The sequence below is a fragment of the Notolepis coatsorum genome (assembly GCF_963971535.1).
Source record: "Notolepis coatsorum genome assembly, chromosome: 14".
In the NCBI taxonomy this organism is placed as follows: Eukaryota; Metazoa; Chordata; class Actinopteri; order Aulopiformes; family Paralepididae; genus Notolepis; species Notolepis coatsorum.
In genome coordinates, this window is record NC_140178.1 from 35,516,054 (window position 1) to 35,532,438 (window position 16,385).

The following is a 16,385-nucleotide window of genomic DNA, read 5'->3' on the forward strand; positions in this document are numbered from 1 at the left end:
TCTCCTAACGGAGTGAAATGTTCTAACTTCAAGGTTTTCTGTAGTTCATTCCATTTGTATGCTATACAGGGCATAATATTAAAAATAATGGTTTTACTGTTGTGTTGCGACTATGACTAACGTTATGATGTATGATGTTCTTTCCTACAGCATCATATTTCAGCAGATGTGACATCTCACAGCTACACCCACACTGCACTTCATCAATTCTAAGATAAGAAAGATAAGATAAGACTGTAACGACCCTGCCGGGACCATAGGCTACATTGCTGCGCAGCACTGCGTTTTCTCACTGGAGATACATTTCTCACTCACTATTATATTTATATTGTTAAGCCAGGCCTTCTTTAAGAGAGAAGGGATATGAAGTGCATATATTTATAAGGCTCTGCTTATGAGACTTTTATTATCTCTGCTCTTTTATTGCTTTTAAATATAGCACATATGGTACTAGATCACATGATTTCTTAGCTTGTAAAATTTGAAAAATGTGAGCACATGAGCTTGGCAAAACTGGCCATGCGTACTCACGGACATTGTTCTGTAGGTTACAGACAGTACACCATGATTCCAAAGTTCATGAGTCTTTGGACCTAGAATGCAACTGTATTTGTCTCCCTCTAGCGGTTAGGCAGCGTTACCGTAAAGGCATATTGTAGTGTTGAAAATGTCCCAACAGCTGAATAAAACAACGTCTACGATCATCCATGGTCTATGATTACCACGACCTTCAGAATAAACGCACACAACCCCTCATTTAAAAAGATAACAATAGTATTTCGGTTCCCTGATATGACTTGTTATACTAGGCCTCTAAAAGGTATATGGGGGTATAGCTCAGTGGTAGAGCATTTGACTGCAGATCAAGAGGTCCCCGGTTCAAATCCGGATGCCCCCTTTTTTTTTCATCGGTCTGCATGTCGCCTGAAACACGTTTTGGTGCGAAAGGTTTACATGATCTGTATCGCACAACCTATGACATACCATGCTAAAGATTATATCGTAGCATATAGTCGTATCTATATCTATGAACGTAAATGTACAGAACAGCTTAATTTAAGGAACCCGTACAACGGAAATATTGTCAATCTCGTTGCATTGTTTAAAGGAACACTCCAACACTTTGCGAAATGGACTTAATTGTCATCTTCCCCAGAGTTAAACAATAGGATTGATTTCAGTTTCATCTCAGCATGTCCAGTAGCCCCAGAGAGAGAGGTCCAGGTGCATGCTAGCCTAGCTCTGTCAAAAGTGAATAAATACAACTTCCAATAACTCCAAAACTGATGCAGAGATGAAATTGATACTAATGCTCTCGTCTGCCACTGCAGGAGATGGCAAATAAATAAATGTATTTCCCAAAATGTTGGGAGTGTTCCTTTAACAGAAGGCGTGTCAATATAACATTTCAAAACGCCCTTGAGAAAATGTCCTCCTTCTGGTTGTCATCATAATCAAAAATGTCAAATAGCCAATCTAGTTCATGTAAAAGATTACATCATCTATTCTACTCTATTGCCGATTCGCCCTTCAGTCATCAGTGGTTGTAAAGGTCGGATATCAGCTAGCTAGTTCACAAACAAGTAATAAACTAGTTTTCAACAATTTAGTTCATTCTAGTGGTTAAAAAACATCCACAGTAACTGTGAGAACTTATTTGTCATCTACTAGCATGGCCTAGCCCTAGCCAATGTTAATCTCCCAAAGCAACCGATCATTCTGGGCTCATGAATTTGTTTACATTTGAAGGACCACGCCCCTGCAACATACTGAGAGTTGGTGCTCAGAGGGTGTAACACAGAGAAATGTAATAACTTTTTCCTTTAGGACTTTCAAATTTAAAAACTTTTCCCAGTGTTATTACATTTTAAAGTCCTTCTAAAAGGAAATTGTTACATTTCCCAATGTTACACGGTGTACTAAAACAGTTCTAACAAAACAGTTAAACCTCTTGAATCTTGAAATCAAATGAGTGATTTTCTTATTTATTATCTATTCAAAATTCAAGAAAACTCTTCAGCATGCCATGGAATGTTCAAGCAAGAATTAGCAAAACAACCGTAACGTCAATTTAGATTTAATTAATTTAGACTTCCCCATATGGAAGCAGAACCTTACAAACTAAAGCAGCTTTCCCCCCCCACATCATTCTCCAGTGTAAACCGATGTCCTGCATGATACTTGGTTATTATTGAACAGGCTATTAAATGAGCATTCAACAAAGACAACATACCGCCAATGATGACATTTATTTAAACAAAATGTGTGTACACAACAGAATATATAGTTACCGTTTAGGAAAAAAAAATACATCATCAATTACATTTTCTCAACTATTGGAAAATGCATTGTCATTTAAAAAAAAATGGTATAAACATCATTGCTGCTACTCTTTCACTTTCAGGAAATCACTGCTTTCTGTGATATAAATACTTCAAGTAATTTGTGCACGAATAGCTTAAAAATACACTACCAAGCACCATTAAGCATAGGAAATGGGCCTGTGAATCAACAATAGACATTTTTACAGGTGCAACCTGCCATTCTCATACCACTGGAGGAGAGGAGGTCGTGGACTGAGCTGTATCACTGCACCAGCCACACATACATTTGTTCCCATATTTTGGTTTAAAGCCATTATTATAGCTAGGCTTAATAGCTATTAGTTAGTTGTACATTGTGAGCTACTGAAACGCCACCTGCTAACATAAAGTCATTAGGATTAACAACCAGTCGAAGGTCACAGAAAGAGATATACTGTATATCTGTCATGATGGTTAAAAAGCTCAGTAGCTTGATTATTTTATGGCTTGAGGCACTTGGCAATGTAGTTGGCTAGAGTATGGGATTGGTAAATGACATCGTAATAAGAGAAGAGCTAAATGATAAAATACTGGAACATTAATACTGTGCATGTAAAAATGTGGTTTGCAACATCCGCATTAATCTCAGCCTTATATTTATCCAGGGGCCTGCATGATTATTTAGTTACTATTTACAGTTATACTGTAACGAATGTCCGTGTTTCAACCACTTCAATTGTAGTAACGCACGAACGGCAGCCATTTATGTTACAGCTAAGTTAGAGATAAAAACTCTAACTTACGCACAGCTGATGCAATCAGCTCGCAGTCAATAAATCAGCTCAGCATAGATCAGCCACTCGGGTCGCCCACGTGGAAATCAGGTTCCAGGTCGGGTAGGGTTTCTTATGTAAACACGGTGGACCTCTAGAATGGGGTCACTTAAGTCCACTTCAACATACAAATACACACTCGCTCGCACAGCACGCATATATGTGCATATATTGTACATTGTGTACATCTGCACCTACATAACTGGGGTCCCGTCTGTCAACGGGTTTCTCCCAAGGTTCATTGGTCCTGAGGCAGGTCCAGACCCCGGCAGCCTCCTGGCAGACTCTCAGGGCCGGGTAAGGACAGGTGCCGGCCCGGGCCCCCTGTGCTGCTGGGGCTCAGAAGAACCGGCACAACACACAGTCGAGGTTCTGGTCGTGTTCTAGGCACTGTGGCGTCTACAATGTTTGGCTTTCGGATTGAGGCACGGCTACAGGTCCGTGTCCTGGTTTCGTTTTGGGTGTTGGGGGAAGTGGTGTTCTAGCTCGCCAGCACCTGTGACTTCATCCAGTCCAGACTGGCAGGTAGACTTCAGGAAGAATGAAAAACAAGTTGTTTTAGTGAGAATATGCAGTGGACCCAGCACAAGATGGAGGATCATACATCATGCGTAACAATTTTTGCATTAAATATGCTAGTGGCAGGCTGGTTATTCATAGGAGCTACCTCAATTAGCATAATCCACTTGTTCATTGTAAATGGGGATTAAAAGATTAATAGAATAATAGAATACACAACACACACCTTGATGTGTTAGTACCAGCATTCAAGAAGGTAATGCGTTACTGTAATCACATTACATTTCCCTGTAATGAAGTAACATAACACATTACAGTTACCGATCCGACACATGGGTTGTCGCTTGTGTTACGTAATGGTATCGTTCCGTTTGTGTTATAGATCGAAATAAACACTGTGATAATTTCCTCCTCAGGAGGTGTAATGGAACTATCAAAGAATTCCGTCTGTTCTCAAGCTCCTTTCCCCCACGTCCTGTTTCCTGTCAAATTAGCGGATGTTTAAAATGCACTGGCCGAGAGAGGACCATTGTGATATGGACCACAATGGAAACAAGCCATGGCTTTATTGTGTTTTATCCATTTTTGACCAGCGTGATGACACTGTTATTGTTTTTTTTTCAAATGTTTGTCCTACGATTGTGTCAAAATAAAGTATTCAATCAATATTCAATTCAATCAAAAAAGGAAGAGAGGAGAGACACAGCGAGGACACTGCTCTTAATTTACAATTTTGTGTTTGTTATATAACCGCCTCAGTACTCACCCCTCCCCCGTCAGGGCGCAGCAGGCCTGGACATGCCAGGTGTGGGCGGTGATGGAGTCGAGTGTGAGGGTCTTGGAGATTTCTGCCGCCGTCATAGAACCCTTCATGTCCTGCTTGTTGGCCAGAACCAGAACAGATGCATTCTGCAGCTCCTACATACATGGTAAACAAATCAAATAAAAAGCCTTGTTACCCCCTATACTCTATTACTCTTGGTATAAAGATGTTGACATTGTGGGAATGTGCCATTTCAGGTAAAATTCTTGATTAACATCTATAAACACACACAACAGGAATGCGCTCGGGGTGAATTTCCAAAACGGCACATTCCAACAGACACATTGGAAACTCTTGGAATTCCACACGATGTCGCAGTCTTCAGGAACTGAAAACGGCAACGTCAGTGGAAAAAAGCAGAGGAGCAGATGTCGACAATCTCTCTAATTCACGAGGAACACGCTGCAGCTTCCCCTGATCACACGTCAGTGGTCACGTTCGACACCTCGCCGAGACGCAACGCGTCATCCTCAACGCGTCGACGGCTCTCGCGCGTCAACATGTAAATACGAGTGTATCGTCGGCAAACAAAGGGAAACAAAGGGACTTCCGTCTCAAAGCCGATCCCCTTTTGTAGACGATCCCCTTTTGTAGAGCGCTCCTACTGTGCCGGTGATTGTGTCACAAGAGGCAGAGAGAATAGCTCGCATAAATTAACACACACCTAGAAAACGTCACTGCCGAAAACCTGAATACGAATTCTACGAATTCCAGGGGCATTGTTACCTCATGTGCGAGCATGCGGTGAAGCTCCTCTTTGGTTATGGTCAGGCGCTCTCGGTCGGTGCTGTCCACCACCACGATGACGATCTGAAACAGACAGATGGGCAATAAAACATACACCCCCTGCATACATGTTTCAATCACTTTGCATTTTGGATATCAGTTCAACTGAGATTATGCATTGTCTCACAGGGGATACATTCAGTTTGCAGCAAGGCACATAAAAACAATGACACATTAGATAGATGCATACGTGTGTAAAGATCGAAGGATGGAAAAAGGATAGATAAAATGCTGAAGTGTGCAAAAACGCAAAAGCAAAGAGTGCAACATTTTACACCGTGTGCAATTTAAGCATATGTATCGCATGTGAGATAAAGACGATTTTCTTATCAATGGCCCCTTTGATGACAGGACAGTTGATAAATGTGGTGTAGACTGATATGCACTACACTACACTGTAATAGATTATGTAATGGGCGATGGGCTAAGTATTACAGTCCAATATACAGTATGTGTGATTGCTCACTGCTCACCTGGAAGTTCCCAAGAGGAATGACATTTTAATCTTCAGCCAAATATACAAAAGCATTTTGGTACGTTGTCTAACTTACATGCTGAATATAATGGGCTGTACTGGATCAATTTGACTTTTGAAAAGACCGTTTTTAGGACATGTGTCACGTGTTTGCTGGGATGTTCCTTATTTACTAACAAACCCTGGTTTGCAGTCTTAAAAGATATTAGATTAGATTCAAATGTATTGTCATTATGCAGCACAAGTACAGTATAATGAAAAGAAGTTTGGCATCCAACCAGAATGCAAATGTAGCAGTAAAGTGCAACAGCAATACACAATGTACAGGTGATTAAACTGGGTATAAAATACAAAATAGTACTAATGAGTGTAGTGCTAATCAGATGTATACTGTAACTGTACAGACTTGTATGTTATATGTGTATCTGTATGTGGAAAAACATGTCACAGATGAGCAATAAAAAGTCATCAATATATTTTGTTTCATTTGCACATCACGCACCTTGTGCTTGTAATCCACATACACTTCAAATATGTAAACGCAAACACACAGATTAGTACCTCCGTGTTGCAGAAGTAAGAGTTCCAGCTGGCTCGAAGGCTTTCCTGGCCTCCGATGTCCCAGACGAGGAAGCGGGTCTTTCGTACAGAGATCTCCTCAACGTTGCTGCCAATTGTGGGGGAAGTGTGGACGGCCTCCTTGGTCAGGCTGGATGTGTTTGTGTGTGTAGGAACGGAGGTGAGAGAACACAGGCTGGCTTTAGACACAGAGCGAGTGATGCTGCTGCAGACTAAAGCTATTTTAACAACAAACAGTATAACAGACACTATTGGCCTAATACTAATAGCTGTATAATAAACACTATAAATGTATAATAACAATGCATAGGTTAATAATATAAACTGCTGCTGCATTCGAGCGTGTCACGAGGCATGCCTTTATTCCATTGGGCTACATAGCTTTTGACCCAGTAATATGCACACATCACTTACAATTGGTAGAGGATAGTAGTCTTTCCAGCATTGTCCAGACCCACAATGATGACTTTGTGTTCTGTTGGAACATTTTAAGATTGTGTTACATTTAAGATAGCTCCTGTAGGAACATTCAAACGTGTTGTATTAAATTCAAGCTAAACTCAAGCTAATAATAGTAATATAATAACAGTTCTACATTCCGACAGCCATCACTGATAAGAACGTTTGGTCAGTAACATGTGTCTCCCAGTACCAGCTCTGCAGTCAACAGGGAAAAAAGTTATCTGGTCTCCGCTTACTTTGCCAGGATAGAGCACTTGATCCAAGACTGCAAAAATGGTCAGACAAAAAAAAACAATAAATAATAACGGGGGCGTGTAAAATAATCTGCCACTCTCTAGTAAGGAAAATTGGGTTATCTCTCCTGGTTGGATAAAGTGGGAATGTGTATTTTCCAAATGTATTTTTTGTTTACTGCAGAGACTGGGAGACTCGTGTTGTTACTGACCACACAATGATGATGGCTGTCGAAATGTAGAGCTACTCAGCTCTTATTTTAACAAACAAACAAAAAAACACCACTTACAGCATACTCACACCCAACAGTACACACTGTACCTACACAGACAGGACAGTACCAAGGGGTTATAGGTTGCATAACTTCTGCTAGTCTACTCGCCCCAAACAGATAACACGGGGACACGTGTGCAGGACTCTGGAGTCTCTGACAGTGATCAACATCTCTAATCGATCATCAGTCACTCCGTACCCACCGATCAGTGTGAACTTGTAACAACAAAGCTAACGCAATCACCTCTAAAGTTTACAAAATGTTAAAATGGTTCCATCTTACTAAGTACATCTTCTTCTCATCAACGAGGGTTATGCTCAATGGTATGAATATGCAGCTCGATGGTATACCCCCCCCCCACACTCGCCCCCCATTTTTAACAAGGCGGACCACCCAAACAAAAGAAACAAGAGTCACTTACCCTAGTTCACTAACTAACCTAGTGACTAGCAACCTTTCAGTTACGTTAACCAAGAGAGCAAACAATTAACGTGAATAAAAACATTTGTTTTACCTCTGTCACCGAACACAGCCATCAACTTGGTAAAAAGTAGCCCCATGGTGACGTGAATAACAACAACAAATCTGGCGAGGAGGACGTCGTTGGCTGGCGGCAGATGTTGGCTTTGAAAGCACCACAGAGCTATAACCTAAAGGCTTCTCACAGGTAGATTATCTTTATATCAGCTGACTGTCACTGTTAATTCGCTGTCGGCACCGAATAAAACGTACGGTTGTGTTAGTCTGGACTAGTTGAGGTATTTTTCACGAGTCAACTTTAAAGTGAAAGAGGACGGCCAAATAGTGATGGGCGTGGCTTAGATCGTAGTGACGCTAGGGGGGTAGACGCGCGTTCGCGCACACACACGCACACACATACAGAGAGAAGGACACATGCAGACAGTCCAAATATGGAGGGGGAAGTCTGTTGATTCCCTTTCTCCTGTACTGTTGTAGGACGGTCCTGGGACGGGTAGAGACTAGAAGTGAAACAATGGTGAAGGGAACTCTCCAGAAATCACCCACTTGACCCATTAAACTAAAGGACACACCCCATGACATTATTTTAACAAGATAACATTAGAACGTTTGATTAGAAAAGATATCCCGCTGCCACTGCCAGCAGCTGGATAACTAACGGCTGCAGAACTCAAGAACTGTTCAGCTGCACCTCCAATGAATTGTGTTCTCCCAGGAGTCAGGTTTATAATCTTTTGTAGCTGTCTGAAGGTCACACACTTGTTGAGCCAGCTGAGAAGTGGTTTCAGAAGTGGTTGTTTAGTGGTTTGACCTTATGGGTGAATGGGTCAACTTAGAGACTTCACTGCCCAAAGAGAAAGGTGGAGGAGAACGAAGAAGAGTAATTTGGAGGAAGAGGAAACAGGAAACTAAAAAGAAGTAGGAGGAGAAAGAATAACGTGTTACAGGACAGAATTCAAAAACTGATTAAAAACGGGTGTTTCTCTCCCTCTTGTTTCTCCCTCTAGTCTACCTAGTGTCTCTCCCTCTTGTTTCTCTTTCCCCCTAGTGTCTCTCCATCTTGTTTCTCCCTCTACCTAGTGTCTCTCCATCTTGTTTCTCTCTCTCCCCAGTGTCTCTCCATCTTGTTTCTCTCTCTCCCTAGTGTCTCACCCTCTTGTTTCTCTCTCCCTCTTGTTTCTCTCTCTCTCCCTAGTGTCTTTCCCTCTTGTTTTTCTCTCCCCCTGGTGTCTCTCCCTCTTGTCTCTCTTTCTCTCTCCCTCTTGTTTCTCTCTCTCCCTGTGTCTCTTGATATTATTTTTATTCAGTGTTTTAACAGGTAAACAAAGCAGACAGGACAGACAAAATCAAGACATTACAGCGACAAAAATATACCCTCCCCCCTCCCAAAATAAATAAATAAAAAATAAATAAAAAAAACAAGACAACCAGTCACTCCTTCGTGTCTCCTACCAGTGCTAGACATAGACACATCAAATCAGATATTGAGAATATATATCTATAATAGACATTCAGTCCACATAGTCCAGTTATAGTCTTTGTACAAAATACCATCAGGTCATCAAGAGTCCCTTTAGTTGATGCCTATAGAGCAGGGGTCAGCAACCTTTTTGACATGGAGTGCCTGTTTGAAATATAGTTGTAACTAGTGTGCCTCAACAATATTCCATGCATCGTAATTTTTTTCTTCTCATAATCAGGTATTTTTAATGATCATTTTTACATTATTACATCATTATTGTTATTGTTATTATTAACAATATTATTATGATGGTTGTATCAACCCTAAATCTGAGTTGGGGGGGGGGGGGTGCAATGCAGACAAACAGCTGCATACAGTGCGACCATTTCACTCACATTTGCCCATTCATTTTTGGACACATCACACACCATCGGTGTGTGTACTGTACGTGTGCTGTCATAGCTCCACCTACAGGCCTAATGGAGAACACCAGGAGAACACCAGGATGTGAATGGAGGGTGAATGTGAGGTATATCGTGTAAATAAGTTTTGATTGATCGCAAGACTACACTGTAAAAAAATAAATAATAATAAGTTACCAGAACTTAAAAATATTGAGTTCAGTTACTGTGCATTAAGGTTTTCAGTTTTCAATCCATAATAAGTTAACAGAAAAATAAGTACACAACCACATTATTTCAACCTAATAAACCTATGTTTATTGTCATTGTTTTAAGAACACAAGTTGAATTGGTAATACTCACATTTCGATTAAAAAAAATTGCTTTTAACATGTGCAATGTTCAATGAAATAGAAAAATAAATAATACAATTTGTTGATTAATCCCACTGGTCACAATGGTGACCGTAATAATGTTTTTGTTATAAGGCTCTGCAAATGTTACTGAATGATGTAGCAATGTATTTCCAGCTAAATTAATTAATAATAAACAAATAAAGGGTCTCAATTAAATATGTGGTAGTAAAAAGAACCTGTGGGAGGATTTCAACAAGATAAATGCGACAACAGTGCAAAATATTTCACTATAATATTTCAAAGCAAAAAAAAAAAATTATAATTTTATTTAATTTGTTATTTAATTTTTTTTAATGCTGCCCCCTGTGCCTATGAAAATGCCCCAGCGTGCCTAGGGTTGCCTACCCCTGCTATAGAGCAATGAGCCGAGGGAAGAAACATCACACAACAATCACATAGCAAAAACAAAACACAGAAAAATAGTGCTCTATGAGTTCACATTGTTTTAGATATCTACAGTATATGTAGTCGTTTATTAGTTTTAAGATAGATAGTCAAGAAAAGGTTGCCAAATGTCTTTAAATTTGCTGGGTTCCCCTGCATTCTCATAGCGTATTCTCTCCATGTGTAGCATGTTAATGAGTTCTGTCAACCAGGTTTGAAAAAGTGGTACTGTTTCTTTGTTCCACAGCATTAAAATGCATTTCTTTGCAATTACCATGCCATACTGTATAGTCTGTATCTCAGAGTAATTGAGTGTTGTCATATTATGTGGCCAGCCAAAGATAGCCACTATTGGGTCTGGGGGAAAGTCATGGGTGTAGATGTTTGAGTAGCATTGGAACACCTCACTCCAGAACCTATGGAGCTTCGGGCAAAACCAGAAGAGGTGACCCAGTGAGCCCTCAGCTGATTTACATCTGGTACAGAGTGGTGAGACTGAGGGGTATATTGAGTGCAATCTTGTACAAGAATAATGAAGTCTATGCATCACCTTAAATTGAATTAACTGATGTCTGCAATTAATAGAACAAGAGTGGATACTGCGGAGGCCCTCATCCCAGGTGTCTTTTGGAATGTCCACCTGGATATCTCTCTCCCAGGACCTCCTCAAGCATTGTGTAGATGGAATATAGTGTTCTGTAAATGAGTCTACAAACTTGGATATCAGGCCTTTAGTATTGGGCTCTGTAGTCATAAGGGAGTATATCACAGCAATTGGTGTATACGTTTCAAAATTTGGAATATTTAAACGAACATAGTTCCTAATTTGTAGATATCGAAAGAAATGAGTGGGGAGGAGCTCATATTTATGCTGGAGTTGGGAAAATGAGGCAAAATGACCATCTATGTAAAGGTTTTCTATAGAGACTATTCCCTTTTCCTTCCATTTGAAAAAAATTTGGTCTGATTGTGAAAGGGGGAAAGCATGGTTATGACAGATGGGCGTACAGACCGATGTCTCTGGTAATTTAAAGACTTTTCTGATCTGGTACCATATTTTCAACAAGTTATTGTTGTATAGCGGCCCCAAGGGATCTTTTTGTTGCAAAGAGGAGTGCTGGGAGAGAGATATTAGCATTCTGTTCTATGGCCAGCCATGCAGGGATGGTCTCACCAGGGTATGAGTCCTGCCAGTAGACCAGAGCTCTTGCATTGGCTGCCCAGTAGTAGTGTTGAAACATGGGTAAGGCAAGGCCTCCCATATTTGTAGGCTTGCACAGGTGATTTTTGGAAATACGGTGTGTTTTGTATCCCCAAATGAAAGGCATAATAAGAGTGTCAAGGGACTTAAGAAATGCTTTTGTTAAAAGAATTGGCAGGTTCTGGAACAGATATAGAAATCTGGGTAGAGTGACCATTTTTATTGCATTAATACGGCCTATCATAGACAATGGGAGAATTCTCCATTTCTCTACATTACATTTCAATTTCTCTAACATTGGTTCATAGTTTAATTTATACAGGAGTTTGTGATTCCTAGGAATAACAACTCCAAGATAGTCAATTTTATCTGTAATTCTAAAGGGCAGGTTCTGGAGGAATCCTGAATTCAGGCCATCAGTAAGTGGCATAAATTCACTCTTTTGCCAGTTTATAGTGTATCCAGAGAGTCTGCCAAATATTTCAACGAGGTCTAATAAAGGCGGTAGAGATTCTTCTGGGTGTGACAGGTAAACAATCACATCATCTGCGTATAAAGAAATGTGGTGCTCAATTCCACCTAGTTTCACAGGTGTAATGGAAGGGTGGTTTCTAATGCTAATGGCGAGGGGTTCGATTGTAATGGCAAAGAGTAAAGGAGATAATGGGCAGCCTTGGCGTGTACTACGGTGAAGGGCAAAGGGTGGTGATTTATTGCAGTTGGTCAGGACTGATGCAGTGGGGTGAGAGTATAGCATTGCAACCCACGAAGCAAAGTTCCTGCCCAAACCGAACTCTTCTATCACGGACTGAATATAGTTCCACTCAACTTGGTCGAAAGCTTTTTGTGCGTCAAGGACCAGGATAGCTGTGTTTATATCTTTTTTATATTTGCCATATGTGATGTTCAGTAGTCGCCGAACATTGAAAAAAGAAAACCTCCCGGGAATGAAGCCGGTTTGATCAGGATGAATTATGGCCATTATACATTTATTGAGCCTGTTAGCTAGAATTTTGGTGAACACCTTTAAGTCGTTTCCAAGGTGGGCAATAGGGCGGTACGAGGAGGGATCAGTTTCCTCTTTACCTTTTTTAAAAATTAAAGATATATTAGCTGTGTAGAGGGAATCAGGTAGGCATTCAGTTTGTATGGAATATTTAAACATCCGCAACATTAAGGGAGCAACATCTGCAACATATTCTTTATATAATTCTATAGAAAAACCATCAGGGCCGGCAGCTTTACCATTAGGGAAGCCTTTGATTGCTGTAAACACTTCCTGCAATGATATTTCTGCATTCAGTGTATTACGTGCGTCTTCGCTCAGTTTTGGGAGTGGTAGAGAGCGAAGGAAACTGCTAATGTCTGATTGGCTGGCAGTGCTCTGTGAGGTGTAGAGCTTCTCATAAAAGTCCTTAAAACATTGGTTCTGTATCGTTAGTGGCTTAGCTTGGCTTCGCCTTCTGCACTATCTCGCGTACGTGCACGCGTACTGAATAAACCACAAATGTACCTCTAATACCAGTATTAGTCTGACCACACCCCTCATCAGCTTACCTTCATAAGCAGGTGTGTGGTCACCTGCTCTCCTCCTTCTCGCTTTCACCACAAGGAAGAGGTGCCTCGGTAGATCCCCACACTTGACACCATGATGGAAGAAATTGGATTAGGAACAGCTTGGGAAACAAGGATACGTTGACATCATATCTTTATTTTCTCTCTCACTATTTTCGAGAAAATACGGCGATATTGTCTTCGTACTGGAGTGTCTAGAAGATGATGATCATTCTACAAACCCTCCACCGGTTTTCGTATTGGGAGCACGCCGCTGCATGCTTCTCAACTGCAGTTCCTTGCTGTGTTTGTTGGGGTGAAACCTGTCAAGCCACAGCTGAACTGTCGGACATGCCGCTGTTGTGAGGAGCGGTGCGTTCCAGGTTGGGTGAGTAGTGTTTGCTGGCGGGCTCCACTTGTCTGTTAGTGCTATGGGGGCTACTAGACGAAGTTTATGGAAACCGGCCCCAGGCTAGGGTCCTTTGTTTAGCCGTCTAGGCGACAGAAGGCCTTGGTCTGGCGACCATTATAGTTTTAACTAGTGGGCCGCGACCATTGACACTGGTGATCCCTGTGTGTTCTGGACGAGTGGATTCTCTCTGTCACCGTGTTAAGACCCCATCTTTCATATCCAAATGAGAGTATTCCTTCACGAGGGGATATGTGCATGTAATGTGCGATAGCGGCAGATTCATGTTCAAAGTCAGCTATACAGGCCAGTTGGTACTGTGCTGATTCCGCCGGACGTGTTATTATCACCGTTGTGAAGCGGTGTTGACGTCTTGTTTTTCCTTTTCTCTTAAAAAGTGAGGAGGGTTCAGAACGGCGGCCTGTCTGGGTGAGTGTTATGTCATTGTTTACATGTTCATAGCTTACGGTTAGCCGGTCGGTGGCCTGGCGCGGGGTGGCTTGGCTTCTCGCGCGCCGCCGGGAGCTCGCTCCTGATCGCGTGCGTCGTAGATCGGCGTCTCGCGAGCGGAAGCGATAGCACCCGAACGGCTGGAGCAGCCGTTAGCTTGATGCTATTCTGTTGAACGTGCTTTGATTTTTAACATGTTTTACACTTTTGACCACGACGTCATCCTTGACAGGGGATGTTCGTCAACCCTGCCCGAGCCTAGACGGGGATTGCGTCAACAAAGAGGACTGTAGCGACTGGTGGAGCGGCGACGCTGCCCGGATCGAACAACACGGGACGCTTGTGACTGCACTTCGCTGATCTGCGTTCCGGGCAGGTACGGGGTTGGCCAGACCCTCATAACACGTCTTCTGGTTTTACCTTGCTAAATGTATTGTGAATGACGGTGTTTTTTCCCAAAACGTGTGTTGTTGCAATGCATTTGAGATACGTTGCGGGTTGTGTGTGAGCTGTTTTTGTCACTGGCAGTAGCTTCTCCGTGCAGGTCGTGATGTATTGATCTGGTTGTTGTGTGAGAAACATCATGGTGTTTATGTGTACCGTGTACTCACTACTAAGGCAACTAACCTATGAAGCTATGCTTGGTGACGAGTGAGTAAAAGAATGTTCTTTCTCAGACTGTAATGACAATGAACAGTGAGTTCACACATTAACAGGTTTTCCTGTTTTAACTGGCCGTATTGAGGGTGAAATAGGAGGATTGTGTTTCCCCCCCCGGTTCCCTGGGGACTTTATCACCTCCTATCAGACATGTTGTGCATTAATTGTGTCTTTTGTGTGGTAGGGATACGATGTAACTCTCAGCTTGATTGCTGAGGTTGTGCTAAATCTGCTGGAGAAACTTATTTCCTAAAGGGAAATTGGTTTGGTTGCTGTCGTGTGCTTAGCAAGGCCTGTGGTCGATACTAATCAAGAATGATGTATTCTCTCATTGTGATGATGATGGGTTGTGTGTGTCATGTGACCTACAACTGGGTTGTACTGGCCACAGAAGCACATGTGTATGTTGGACCGGGGTTCTTAGAGCCCTCTCTATTCTGTGTTTTTCCTTAGTAAAAATCAGATAGCAGGTTAGCTCGTGCGCTGTGTGGAGCTGTGAAACGCTTCATAGAGCTGACTATGACTGTGTCATATTCTCTTTTTGTCGTTACGTCGTATCATGGGTGTGGGGTCGTAAAGGGGTGAACTGGTAACCTTTCCTCTCCCCATTGTTCTGTCGGTCAGGGGTACACCCCCTGTCCTTCAAGGTTCCCGTCACGTGGCGGTTCGGCACGTTACGGGGGGGGGGGGGGGGGGGGGGGGGGGAGTTCCTGGTCCCACGGCCTGGTATATTGGGCGTGTGCACCGCAGGAATTCCCCCGCCATAGAGTACGTCACCGTGCGCGTCTCTGTTGGTAGGACTTCCGTGTGCTGTTCAGATCCATGTGATGGATCTGTTTTCAGGGGGGGTGGTCAGGGCTCCTCCTCACCAAGCGCCTACTCAGGCCTTCTGTGAGTTCGGACTCCTTCTTCCATGTGATCCATGTGAGGAAGCCTCCATCAGAGTACAGAGCCTTCCTCCTCAGATTGTCAAAGTGAGTGGACCCTCTAGAAGGGTCCTTTTCTATTGTATGTATATTCGATTCAATTCGTTTATTGAGTGTGTATGGGTTCGGTGCCTCTTCCCCGGAGGCCCTAAAACCAGTTTTTTACATGGCTCAAGGTGCAATATATTCTTTTCAATCTGTACAGCTCGCGTGGGAAGTCTCTCTGGGGATCCCCGTCTCTTTCCTATGGGAGGGTGGTGGGATGTAAAAATGTGTACATTTTTTACCCCGGCTGTGTAGACTGGGATACATACTGTTGATGCTTCCTTCTTTCTATTCCAGAAGTGTTGGAGTTAGGGAGTGTCACACCCCTCTTGTCGTTCCCCTGGGCGCCTTGGGGATTCAATGGCAGGTCTAAATAGCCTGTTCATTGATGGGGGTGTGTCCCGACGCACGTATAGTGCTAGCTCGCTGTAAACAGGCGATTGACTGGCACGCCTTAGTTGCTTGTGGTTGAAACAGCGTTTTTATAAAGCAACTGAGATGGGGGTTTTTCCTCTTCCGGCGACCACATCCCATGACCTGGGTGGGTTGTCGACGGATCCTCGTTCATGTCTGGGGGATGATGACGGGATGGATCTGAACATATGTAGTGGGGTCTCACGCCCTTGGGGTGGGCCACCAGGCGCGGTTCGTCCCGACGTCTGGGTGGCGCCTTCTTTTCATGTTAAGATCAACACGCATATCTGCCCTT

General features: G+C 42.5%; 1 protein-coding gene across 1 annotated transcript; it reads right to left on the reverse strand.

Moving 5' to 3' along the window:
• Window positions 1-2,230: 2,230 nt before the first annotated feature.
• On the reverse strand, window positions 2,231-8,047 carry arl5c (ADP-ribosylation factor-like 5C). The gene is made up of 6 exons (XM_084328958.1): window positions 7,803-8,047; window positions 6,733-6,793; window positions 6,301-6,448; window positions 5,205-5,288; window positions 4,422-4,573; window positions 2,231-3,666 (listed from the first exon to the last, which is right to left on the reverse strand). The coding sequence occupies exons 1-6, from the start codon at window positions 7,846-7,848 to the stop codon at window positions 3,618-3,620; spliced, it is 540 nt and encodes a 179-aa protein (XP_084185084.1). The 5' UTR covers window positions 7,849-8,047; the 3' UTR covers window positions 2,231-3,617.
• Window positions 8,048-16,385: the final 8,338 nt, after the last annotated feature.

What these genes read in the sequence shown, in the direction of transcription:
- arl5c (XM_084328958.1), bottom strand. Translation starts at nt 7,848, where the DNA reads ATGGGGCTACTTTTTACCAAGTTGATGGCTGTGTTCGGTGACAGAG. An exon ending in ACTACTATCCTCTACCAATT is followed by an intron (nt 6,449 to 6,732) that starts GTAAGTGATGTG and finishes AAACACATCCAG; the next exon opens with CCTGACCAAGGAGGCCGTCC. An exon ending in ACCGCATGCTCGCACATGAG is followed by an intron (nt 4,574 to 5,204) that starts GTAACAATGCCC and finishes CCATGTATGTAG; the next exon opens with GAGCTGCAGAATGCATCTGT.